This window comes from Sceloporus undulatus, chromosome 3 (genome assembly GCF_019175285.1).
Source record: "Sceloporus undulatus isolate JIND9_A2432 ecotype Alabama chromosome 3, SceUnd_v1.1, whole genome shotgun sequence".
Classification (NCBI taxonomy): domain Eukaryota; kingdom Metazoa; phylum Chordata; class Lepidosauria; order Squamata; family Phrynosomatidae; genus Sceloporus; species Sceloporus undulatus.
This window is the reverse complement of record NC_056524.1, coordinates 254248853-254261602: the sequence shown is the minus strand read 5'-3', so window position 1 is coordinate 254261602 and position 12750 is coordinate 254248853. Positions and strand designations below refer to the sequence as shown.

General features: G+C 41.8%; 1 protein-coding gene across 1 annotated transcript; it reads right to left on the bottom strand.

Annotated features, from left to right (window-relative positions):
• Nucleotides 1-476: 476 nt before the first annotated feature.
• LRRIQ4 (leucine rich repeats and IQ motif containing 4) lies at nt 477-9985 on the bottom strand. The gene is made up of 5 exons (XM_042458540.1): nt 8837-9985; nt 6546-6719; nt 5167-5305; nt 2475-2671; nt 477-656 (listed from the first exon to the last, which is right to left on the bottom strand). Exons 1-5 carry the CDS (start codon nt 9983-9985, stop codon nt 477-479), a joined length of 1839 nt encoding a protein of 612 aa, XP_042314474.1.
• Between the last annotated feature and the right edge of the window lie 2765 nt (nt 9986-12750).

Here is a 12750-nt window from a genome sequence, read left to right as displayed (position 1 = left end):
GTCAACTGGATGCAGTACAATAGGGAAGAGGGGAGGAGCAGCAAAGAATCATTCTCAGATGGAAAGTATCAAAGCCCCTCCAACTGTTTGGTAGCCATCTTACCAGTAGCAGCTGCAGCTGTTTTGAAATAGCTATCCAAATGCTGAACCCTTCCTCTGCAAGCAGGCTCTTCACCTTGAACAGCTCTTGTCTAAAACCTGAAATGGATTTACCGCTCTGTTGAACTGGGAGACATCAGGTGCTACTGCATCTTACTTAGCTGTTCCTATAACTTCTGAAATTTCTCCCTAAGAATGTAAATTTGCTTCCCTGAGCCATGTCCCTCATCAGCTGGAGTCTGTGAATGTTAATAAAACATTTCCTAAAATCTGTTTTTAAAAAATTCTGCGCATTTGCTTTGTTCTGTTTTATATTTATTCCCTGGACCACCCTCATTGGGTTTCAAAATGTTCTTAATGGTTCTACCATAGGAGAACTATTTCTTCTTGCCCTTGCCCTTAGCCTTGCCCTTATCTTTGTCTTTTCCCTTTCCTTTGCCTTTCTCCTTGCCCTTCTTTTCTTTCTTCTCTTTCTTGGCTTTCTTTATCATTTTCAGGATCTCCGCAAAGGGGCCAATCCCCTTCCGCACCATGATGCCACGCCATCGAGCTTGGACCTGGGAGTTAGGGGAAGAATGGAAAAGATGTTGAAAAGCTCCTATCTGTATCTCAGATATTCAGAAAGCAATGTAAAGTTTCTTTCACTCTGAACAATTATAGCAATTTGATCCCACTTTAATTGTCAAGTCTGGATGCTATGGAATCCTGGATTGGGAATTTGGAAAGAAACTTAGAATTCTCTGTCAGAGAGCATTAGTGCCTCACCAAACTACAAATTCAAACTACAAACGAGTCCCTTGCCAAACTACAAATTCCAGGATTCTGTGGGATGCAGCTGTGGCAGTTAAAATGTTTCTCAAACTGCTATAAGTATGCAAGGTGAAAGAGACCATAGGCTGTTGGGTAGTCACTTTCTTCCCAAAAGAGGATTCAGTCAGTACTAGAGGAAAAATCTCTTGCAGGAATTATAACTCTTCTAACTCCTTCTCCTTTACTGCCACTCCCATTTAGCAAGGCAATAGAAGACTATCCCTTTTAAGGCCTTACACTCTTCAAAGAAGGATTGGACCCTAGAAAGGGGAGTAATCTGGTGCAGGGGAGGGAGGATTAAAGTCTTCAATCTAACACTACATTGATCAAGATAAATAGCTCACTTGCAGTTCTCCAAAGTACTGCAGCCAATATCAACTACATTGATGGAAGCTGTAGCAGATTTTTTGTATGGACTTCATCTCCCAAAATTTCCATGGGATCCATGGACACAGGATTATGGGAAACACAGTCCAAAAATAGGGAAAGAGGCAAAGGATCCCCACTGTGTAAATTGTATATAAATATAAATTTGGGGTGGGCAAAGTGCACTAGATGTTGGACTGCAGCTCCCAGCACTCCTGGCCTATAGACAATGCTGGATGTAGCAGTTGATCAGCATCTGGAGAACCTTATCATTCTCAATTGATATAGATTCTAAAGGGCATGCCTTCACCTCCAGGTGCTGGAGGCTCTATTTCAGAAGAAGGAACTGTCAAAACCACTTCTAAGGTTCAAAACACACTACAGAAATATTCCAGTTTGAGATTGCTTTAACTGCCCAGTGGTAGGGAATCCTAGGAATTGTAGTTTATTGTGGCATCAGAGCTCTCTGACACAGGCTAGATGTCTCACAAATTGTCTCCCAGAATTCACTAGCATTGAACCAGGGCAGTTAAAGCGGTCTCAAACTAGATTATTTCTGCACGATGTTTTGGACCTGAGTTTTCTTTACCTAAGAAACCCTAATTATGTTGAACATTCTCACATACCAATGACATAGATATGTCTGTCCCTGGCTTCCATTCCACTATATGCATTTGAGGAAGTAGACTGAAGTCTACAAAAGCTCATGCTGCCAACTCCTTTATTTCATTTAGTGTCAAAGGTGCTACAAGATCTCTCTATATTTTGAACTACAACTCCCTTCAACCTCAGACAGTTGGTGGCTCAGCATGATGGGAGTCATAGCTGTAAGAAGAGCAGAGCTCAGAAAGATCTAAGATATAGAAATAGTTGATTCCACCCAAGTCCTGTTTCCTTTGAATGAGAGGTTATAAAGAAACAAGGAGATGAGGGAGAGATCAGAGCGGTAGCCTGGCCTGCAGGATAATGCAAATAAAATCAGCAACCACACACATAATTTGAGCAATTTTCACTTTTGATCCTTCAAGGAATTTGTCAGGAATGTGTCAATTTTCCCTGAGAGGGAGGGAGGATGAACCTGAAATATTCTGTGAAGAGTGAAAGGAGTAAAAAAAAAGTCCCACCTGACCCTTTAGAAATGAGGTGAGTAGTGTTGGTTTTTATAACATTACTTGTAATGCTTTGATTTTGATTTGTACCTTTACAGCCCAGGCCTTCCGTAGTCTTGCATCCTGTAAGTACTGCCATATGGCTGGCAGGCCTTCAGAGAACACTTCCACCGGTGGGTCCATCATTGGGTTTCCGCTGAGTGAAAGAACCTGTAGTTTCTGTAAGCTGTCCAAGTTCTCTGGGAGTTGAAATAACTGATTGCTATGAACTAGTAGCTTTTGCAAACCTAAACACAGAGAATCATAAAAGTGAAGTGTTTCTGAGCCATGTTTAATGTTTACTTTGAAGCTCAAAATAGCTGTTTGTTTATTGCTGCTGTTTTAAATTGCACATGCTCAACTATCTAGGTCTTGAAAAATGCACATTCAGCCTCAAGAAAGAGATGTCAGTTGCATTATAATTTCCTTAAGTTAAATAGAGAAGACTGAGGAACCTCAAGGTTTGGGAATCAATCTGATCCTTGTGGGGGTCCCAATCTGGTTCTCTTAACCTCCCCAGTTGGCTATGGAACCAGACAAGTTACTGAATTCTATTCCTAAATTATCCCCCCATCCTATCTCCATGACATCCTGATTTGGTGGTTTCCCAGCTTTTGTATAGATTTTCCCTATACTTCAGTCTATAGGGAGATTATCGCACTGCTTTTTTTTCATGATCTGGGCAGGGGCTGAGACTGGGCTGGGACCATCTGTTATCTCACAGTTCCGTGTCCAGATTGGAGACATCCCGTACCTGATTAGAAACCTCTCCCATTACTTTGCTAAGAATGGAAAAGTCCCAATCTAATATGAGATGCCTCCGATCTGGGCACAGAGCTGTGTGATAAGACACAGTCTCAGCCCTTGCCCAGATTAGGAAAAGATAGCCAGTGTGATAATCTCCTAAGGCTGAAATTTTTCTCCTAATGCTTCCTTACTGGAAGGAAGAGCTTTAAGCTAAAATATACTGGCCCATAGGTTAAAAGAAGATCCACTCTTGTCTTAGAGACTGCCTAGAACTCTAGTTCCCAAATGGTGTAGGGCAAGGGAACAAAAAACATAGCTGCCATCCTGTTAGTGACATACACGGGCATAACTGAAAATTACACCTTACTATATACTTCTTTCAGGATGGCAAAAGAAGGAATTCAGCACCGCCATTTGCTAAGACTCCCCTGAGCCACCTCCCTGTTTGCTGGCTGGCCACCCTTCCCCATAACCATTCAAGTGCTGGTCATGACAATAAAAAGCCATACACAGATTAGATCAGACCAGCTGAAAGTCCTTATCTCTCAGTACAAACCTGTCAAAACAATACGTTCTTCAAGGGAAGCCTTTCTCTCAGTCCCACGACCACCAAGCAAAGACCTTTTTGTTAAAACAGGGTTTAATATTCATTCTTAGGTGGGGGGGGCGCTTTCTTTTTGGTGTCTGTACGCTGTGTTTATGTTTTTAAACATTTGGATTTTTGACATAATTTATACTGTTTAAATGAAATTATTTTCATTGTCTTAAAAAGCCTGCTTCTAAGTTTTTAACCCATTTTATTTGTGAGTCACCTTGGGAGAAAGGTGGCATATAAATAAAATAAATATTACTTGTGATAGGTTCAACTTAGGATTGCCATAATGAGAGCCAGCATGATGTAGTGGTTTGAGAGTTGGACTAGGACTCTGAGGAAGAGGGTTCAAATCCTGACTTGGTTATGGATAGCCACAGGGTGAGCCTGGGCAAATCACACACACACAGCCTCAGAGGATGACTATGGTAAACCCTCTTTGAAGAAAGTTGCCAAGGAAACCCCATGATAGGTTCATTCTAGGGTTGCCATAAGTCGGAAACTACTTGAAGGCACACAACAGCAACAAGGGTTGTCATAAGTAAAAAATGACTTGGAGGCATACAGCAACAATAACAATAGGTATATCATAATTCAGTGGCTAGAGGAAAACAGAAGTAGGATGAGGCAGCCAGGCAGGCAACCCAACTGCTTTCCTGCATCCTCCTGGACCTCCCATGGATTCTCCAGAGGTCACAGAAGAAGGCATCATATTTCTGCAACCATCTGCAGCTGTTGTCTAGCTGCCTCTTATCCTCACCCCCAATCCTCTGAATGGCCAGGGGAAGGACTAAATCAGAAAACAAGTTGGTTGAGCACATCAAGAATGGATACAAGACTTAACTATGCCTGATGGAAATTTATGATGCACCAATGTGATATGGGTTCCCAGACCTAGTATTCCATTAGACTGTACCAGATCAATATGAATTCAGAAGGAGAATGATCTCATCAACCTTCCTGAAAGTTTACGTAGTCCATCCTCTATACTTATTTTTCGGGGGGTGGTCCTTGTTTCTTTTTAGACCACAAGTGGCTTACAACAAATTAAAAAAATAAATAAATAATCCACAAAATCCAAATGTTAACAGGAGATTAAACAATCAAAAATTAAAACCAAATTAAAATATATATAATTAAAGTGCACACACATGCCAGTACAACAATTAGCAACATCCAGGACATTATCAGGTGGATGGGCCTTATGAATGAAATGGCTGACTTAAGGTCAAACTGGAAATGACATAGCAATCATCCAAGTTATGCAAAGAAAGAAAACTTGTTACTTGATTTCTATAATTATGAAATTTCAGCTTTGAAGAAAACTAAAACTGGTACCTAAAGGATGTTACAGTTACACTGAGAGGATGTCTTTTCAGCCTCTCATTGCCAATGTTTTATTACCTTGTAAGCGGCATATGGAATCAGGCAGCTCTATAATAAAGTTGTTGTGACAGTCAAGTACTTCCAGGTTATTCAGTAAGCCAATGGTTGTTGGAAGATACTCCAAATTATTGTTCTCAAGGTACAGTTCCTTCAGATTCTGGTAGAAGAGAAATTCACATCTTTGTATTTGGATTATGGGAACCAATGTGGTGTGGTGGTTTGAATGTTGGACTAGGACATTGAGAGACTAGTTCATATCCCTACTTAGTAATGGAAACCTATTGGGTGAACTTGGGTAAGTCACACACTCTCAGCCTCAGATGACAGCAAATACAAAACCCCTCTGAACAAATTCTACCAAGAAACCCCTGTGATAGGTTCTTCTTAGGGTTGCCACAAGTCAGAAATGACTTGAAGGCACACAAGATCAACACCTCCATCAGAGTTGGCAATGTTGGCACAAACCCTTCCGAGCTCCGAGTCCATTATATTCAGCTCCTTGCTTCAACCTCGGCATTAGGTTTGGGTCATGGACATATCCTCATCCTTCCCCTTTCTTTGCATTAGTTGTGGAGCAAGAGAGCCAAAAAGAAATAGGATCTAGTTGGCAAGTGCTGGTGCTGTTCACTCTGGAGCAATGCTTTCTTGCCGCTCCAGAGGCATTGGGGCCAGAGGGATTAAAATGGAAGACCCTGCCCACAGCTATCCAGACTCCAATGTGAGTGCCTGGCCAGTGCTGCCACACTTTTTTGGTCAGGCTCTGGGTCACCCTGTGAGCTCAGACCACCTACAGCTGACAAAATGACACTAGGCTTCCACCCTTGCACTTTGGCTTCCTTGTTCACCATTTCAGCATAGATGTTGAGCAAAAGATACTTTAAGGATCCTTAAGAAGCCTATGTATGGGGCCAGATTGCCTGATGATATGCAGCATGGATGGCCAACATATGTGTTTTCCTTGTTCTGTATCAGAAGGACAAATGAGAGCAAATCCAGCACTGTAGCTTCATAGTTATGGACTCTGTATGAGGGAGACACTGGTTCCATTCTTGCCCAGTGACAGATTCCATGTCAGTCTCCCATCCAAGTACTAACCAGGGTTGACTCTGCTTAGCTTCCAAGATCAGACAGGATCTGGTGTATTTAGATGTATATTTACCCTACTAATAAATATTTTATGGATTACACGAGTCCAGATTCAGAGTTCTGGATCAATAGGAAATAATTAACCAATTCAACATGCTTGGCAGACAATAAGGGAGGCCCATTAAATACAAAAATGCCACCTTAGATGTATATGGTCTTAATGTGAAAGGGGCCCTTCTTCCTCAGTCCTTCTGCTCTTGAGCTATTAGGGAGAGCTACTGCTGAGAGCCAAGTCCTGTTTATTTTCTTACCTGTAAATTACTGATGTTTTCTGGTATATCTGCAAGCTTGGTTCCTTTGTCTTGCCCCATATAGAGTTTCTCTAGTGATCCAAGACGAAATATTTCCTCTGGGAACCAGGCGAATTTGTTGCTGGTCAAGCCAAGGGACTTTAGCTGAGACAGTCTGTGTACTTCTGGAGGTACCTTGAATAATTGTTATTATTTTCAAAATCAAAATTTTGAAAAGGGAATATAGCACTAAGATTGCCAGGTCAAGACTATTCCAGTCTACATTGAAGAATTAATGCAGTTTGCCACTGTTTTAACTGCCATTACTCAGTGTTATGGAATTCTGGGATATTTAGCTTTCCCTGCCAGAGAGCTCTGGTGCCACAACAAACTAAAAGTCCCAGGATTCCATAGGATGGAGCCATGACAGTTAAAGTAGTGACAAACTGGTTTGAGTGCTGGACTATAACCCTGGAGGCTCCCCACTCAGCTAGGGAAACCCATTGGGTGAATTTGGGCAAGTCACATACACTCAGCCCCAGAAAACCCCATGATACTTTTGTCTTAAGGTAGCCATGAGTTGGAAACAATGTGAAGGCACACAACAACAACAACAACACAAACTGCATTAATTCTACATTTTGGCAGCAGCATGAGATTCAGGGGCCAAAACCTAAGTGTTAGGGATGCCCCGTTGCAATGTTATGAGGGACAGCCCTTGGTGAGGTCTATAGGCATGAGACATGAAGCATCAACCACAGCTGCATTCCATTTTTGCCATTCAAGGGGAAAATAACAAATCTAATAAATGAGAAATCTATATATACATACACACTTTTAGTGCAGAGTTCTGATCCTGAGATTCTCCCACTCCACCTCAAGATAGGAGAAGTGTGGCCAGGCACTGGGATATTGTTGTTATTGTGTGCCTTCCAGTTGTTTGCAAATTATGGCAACCCTAAGGCAAACCTATCATGGGGTTTTCTTGGCAAGATTTGTTCAGGGAAGGTTTGCCATTGACTTCTGCTGAGGCTGAGAGCATGTGACTTGCCCAGTGGATTTCATGGCCAAGCTGGGAATTGAACCTCTGGGATATACCATATGTAGGACTCTAATCGCAGCATTCTGCTGGGAAAAGAAGTATAGCAACAGCAAAAGCAACTTCATTTACATACCACTTCATACTGAACTAAGCAGTTACTAAGCGGTTTACAACTTTAAGCTAATTGCTCCCAACAAGCTGGGCATTCATTTTAGTAACTTTGGAAGGATGCAAACCTGAGTCGAGCTTGAGCCCAGGCTGGTATCAAACTTGCAACCTTATGGTTTGTGAGTGGCTGCAGTACAGGCATTTAACCACTGCACCACCAGGGCTTCTATTATCTGTCATCTGCAAACACAGCAAATATAACAGTTCCAGGTATGAACAATTATCTGTGGGTGCATCTAAACTGTAGAAATAATGTGGTTTGGTATTAATCCAGTTTGACTTTAACTTCCATGGCTCCATTCTACAGAATCCCAGGATTTGTAGTTTTGTGAGGCACTGGCATTCTTTGGCAGAGAAGGCTAAAGACCTTGTAAAGCTACAAATCCCAGGCTTCCATAGGATGGCACTACAGCACTTAAAGTGGTGTCAAACTGCCTTATTTCTACAGTGTAGATGCACCCATAGACAATTGTTCATACCCAGAACTCTTATATTTGCTGTGTTTGCATACCTTTGGTAATTTTGCCTGCCCCTTTTCTTTGGATACCTAAACCGTGTTTCCAAATGATCAGCTAAAGTTTTAAATTATTGAAATGCTAGACATTTGGGGACTGAAGGAAAATTTCATTTAGGGGTCAGAATTCACCCTCATCACCATAGCTATATTCTTGCTGTATTTCCCTATGCCTACCACAGGGAGTTTTTTTAAATGACTTTTTAAATGGATCTGTATTCTTTTACTAAATTTACTGTATTTTTTACTAAATTCAAAATATGGTAAATTAATTCTGTTGCATTTAGAGGTTTTTCCCCTCTTCTGCTGAGTGGGGCCCTGGGCTTCTACCCCTAAATTTTGTCTTGATGGTTCCATATGAGAAGTGAGCAACAAAACTAGCTTTGGGGGTGTGTAAGGGGACTGGAGGCTTTTTACCTGTGCCCTCTCTCATGTTTTCATTGAAGCCACCATCATTTTACTAATTATTGTGATAAATTAAAGACACTAATCTGCTTTCATTATGTATTGTTGGGTCCTACATTCTCTATATTATTATGTTTAGGTAGACTGAAATTTAATTTTAAGTCCCCTTCTACTTATCCATACCTCACTTATCTGATTGTCATCCAATGACAGCACCTCCAGATTTTCCATTGCACAAATCTCCCTTGGAAATTCCTCCAAGAGATTTTCACTCAGATCTAATATCATCAAATTGGTGAGCTTAGCTAAAGAAGGATGCACCGTCTGCAACGCACAGTTTTTTAGGTAAACCACAATGAGTGACCTCCAGCGACGAATCTGGCGGGGGAAGCTTGCCAATTCATTCCCAGACAACCCAAATTCTTTCATTTCTGTCAACTCCTTTAAACTTCGAGGAAGTTTGTACAGATGGTTATTCGACACATCCAAAATGGACAGTTTTGAGCACTTGCTCAGTGTATCAGGTACAAATGTCAGATTGTTATAGGCAATGAAAAATTGAGCTAGACTTTCCAGAGAGCAAATTTCCTCCGGTATGGAGTTCAGACCATTTTTTTCTAGATCTATTATCTCCAGATTATACAGATGACAAAGTTCTGTGGGGAAATTTTCAAACATGTTGCCTTTTAGATAGATCTCTGTAAGCTTGGTCATATTGACTATTTCTTTGGGAAGGCAAGTTAGATTATTTGTAGACAAGCCAAGTAGCTCCAGGTGATGGAGATGTTTGCAGATTTCCACTGGAAATTCATCCAGGTTTATATCATATAACCTGAGTTGACAAAGTGCTCTCAGTTTACTGATGATATTCAGTGAATCACGAGAAAGTGGATTATTGCTTAAATCCAAGCTCTGAAGACATTTCAGTTCTCCAAGTTCCTCGCATAAATATTCAATGTTATTCTTATTCAGATAAAGGACTTTCACATTTGTAAGTTGACAGATATTTCCAGGGATGCTCTCAATCATATTTCTTTCCAAATGCAATTCCTCCAGATCTTCCAGATCAAAAACTTGCCAGGGGATCGTTGTCAGTTTCTTGTTGGCTAAATCAACAAAAAAGATCCGGTCTGTGATTTGCACTGGCACGACAACTTCCTCTATTGGTTCTTCAGCTACTATGTCTTCATTTATTATGTCTTCGCTTTCTTCTATTTCTTCTAGTTCTTCTTCAATCACTGGCACATTGAAATGTTCCAAAGTAAGGGTACTAGTTCTAAAGCAGGGAGATTTTTTTCTTTCAAGGAAGGGACTGCTCAAAGTATCAGCCATAGCTCAGCTGGTTTTGACTATGAAAAAGGAAGAAGAAGAAAGAAGAAATGCTGAGAACAGTATAGCAGTTCCTTGATAGAAACAGAAGAATGTGATTATGAACAAAAGCATTTCCATTAATGAGTTTCAGATATTTCTGGAATAACAGAGTGTTACCCAAAATACTAGGGTCTCAGGAGGGCACCCAGAAATAATATTTAATAGGGGAATTAATCTAGCTCAATAAAATTATGCTCTGGCTAGGGCTACGTTCAGCCTAGTATCTAACCCTGTGTTTTCTGGTTCCAAATCACACAGCCCTCCAGAGGCAATTCTAAATAGGTTTTGTAGTTTTATTAGGGAATAATCAACACATGCATGCACACACTGCCTCATGCGCGCGCATACAAGAATTAACAAAGCAAAGGTGGGAGAAGGTGAAAAGTGGAGGCCTTGCTAATTGATCCTGAGGCATGGCTCCAATCAAGGGGCATCCAGAATGGAGGTGACTCAGTAGCCAAGGTGGTAAATGGGGTGGCCAGCTTATTGGGGAATCTATTAGAAGTTGAACTAATTTATAAGTAAAACTATTTTTATATGTTTTACGAAGAAGACCTAGGCAGGCTCTGATGTTGTTGGGTAGACATGGGACATTATAGTGCTTTGTGTTCTCATTTGCCATTGTGGTACTATTGCCATGACCACACGTGACCCTGAAACTTATCTTAAAAGCCAGTCACCTGTTTGGAGTGACAGAGGGCTGTGCTGCTGGTGAGCAGGCCACTACAGGATGATGTGACCAGCCTCCTCCCACCAATGAGTGAGGCTGCAAGGAACAGAAGCAAGGACCCCTGTGTGTAACTGTCATAACTCTTGATTGCAGCATCACCCACTGGCAGGAATGAGATGGCCATGTCATATCATCCTATAGCACCCTGCTTGCCAGCAGAGCAGACCTCCATTACTTTGGACAGCCAAATTATTTTTAAGGTGGTTTCAAGAGTCCGACGGGGAGATAAAGCACATGGATCTTGGCTTCAGTTTATTTCTTTTCTCTGTTGGTACCTGTGGCTGGAATCTTACATCGCTGAGCACAGTGTGAAAGTTCTGTGGTCAGACCTATGCTATGGGTCCCCTCTCACCCCCTCAGGACTCAGCATTTCGCTACAACAGTGACCCCTCTGCAGCCATTCAGTGGGTGGTCAAAAGCGGGGTGGGGGGAAGTTGGAATAGCATCTGGCTATGAGGACTGTAGCCAGATGCAGACCAATAACATAATCCAGTGAGGGTCCTCCACTGGGGTCCTCCAAAAGTCATGGGGGTACATAACCAGACACCTCACAAACCCTCTCCTCTCTGCTAGCCACTAAGTGGCTGAAGGGGGAGCTATGACAGTAAAATGATGAGTGTTGGACCACATTCCAGATGGATAGACTCAACAAGAAAGCCATGCCCCTGGGTCTACAAGACCTGAGCAGGGTTATTAATGAAAGAGTGACTTGAAGGTCTGTCATTCATGGGGTCAGCATATGACTTAACAGAAATTAACAACAACATTGGCCTTACTTTGGGCATTGTGGAGAGAGGAAGACAATACCGTTACAATGGCTCCCAAAAGACATAAGTAGACATATATAAGTGTAATCTGGATTTATGCTAGTATATGTCACCAATGGGATGTCAGCCTGTGGGTGAATGGGTGTGGGAGAGAGTGATGTTGTTCAGCTTCTGCCTTGCCAATTTGATTACTCTGCCTAAGAGATCCAGTACTATCTCTCACAGTTCCCAACATATATTCTATTGTTTACTTTCCCAGGAAGCTGCCATGGATTTGGTTTTATGAATAGAAAAGGCAGTCTAGAGACTTGGGTGTTGTTGTTGTTTTGCAATATTCAGTTTACAAGCGATTGCCACTGTCAACCACCTCCAAAAGCACAAAGCATTGAGCTTTGGGAAGCTGTTGGTGGCACGATTCCTGCATGGGAGTGGGGAGAGGAGCAGAATTGCCCACTCAGACCATGTGGCTGCTTGAGAAGAAGAATTGCAGCAGAAGGGACCTATTACATGAAGGCAATAATGGAATAGCAAGGAGCTTGAGACTTTATTGAAAAATTTTGCCCATTAATGATAAGGTCCACTGCAGTGACAAATGAAAGGGGCATTTGCAAGGCAGCAGCATGACAACAAGTTGAACATGAGTCAACAGTGTGATGTGACAGCTAAAAATGCCTCACTGAAACCTGGTGGGATGAGTCTCATGATTGGAATGTGGAAATAGAGGGGTATAACCTTTTTAAGAGAAATAGGCCAAACAAGAAAGGAGGAGGAATAGCACTATATGTCAGAGATATTTACACCAGTGAAGAGATCCAGGACATCAATCCTGGAAGCCAGGTGGAGAGCATCTGGATAAGAATCAAAGGGGAGGGAAACAACAAGGATGTTATGGTGGGAGTCTACTACAGACCTCCAAGTCAGACGGAGGAATTGGATGATGTCTTTCTAGAACAGATGACCACACAGTCAGAAAAGAGAGATATAGTAGTGATGGGCGACTTCAACTACCCTGATATTTGCTGGAAGTCAAACTCAGCCAAATCCACAAGGTCTAACAAATTCCTCACTTGCCTGGAAGACTATTTCATGGTCCAAAAGGTGGAAGAGGCAACAAGGGGGTCAGCTATTTTGGATCTGATCCTAACCAACAAGGATGACTTGGTTAATGGGGTGCAAGTGGTGGGATCATTAGGTGGAAGTGACCATGTTCTCCTGAAGTTTGTAATACA

Excerpts from the sequence above, each read along its gene's own strand:
- LRRIQ4 (XM_042458540.1), bottom strand. The coding sequence starts at position 9,985 with ATGGCTGATACTTTGAGCAGTCCCTTCCTTGAAAGAAAAAAATCTCCC. Across the intron at positions 6,720-8,836 it reads ATGACAATCAGATAAGTGAG|GTACCTCCAGAAGTACACAG; the intron begins GTATGGATAAGT and ends CAATTATTCAAG. Across the intron at positions 657-2,474 it reads GGAAGGCCTGGGCTGTAAAG|GTCCAAGCTCGATGGCGTGG; the intron begins GTACAAATCAAA and ends CCTAACTCCCAG.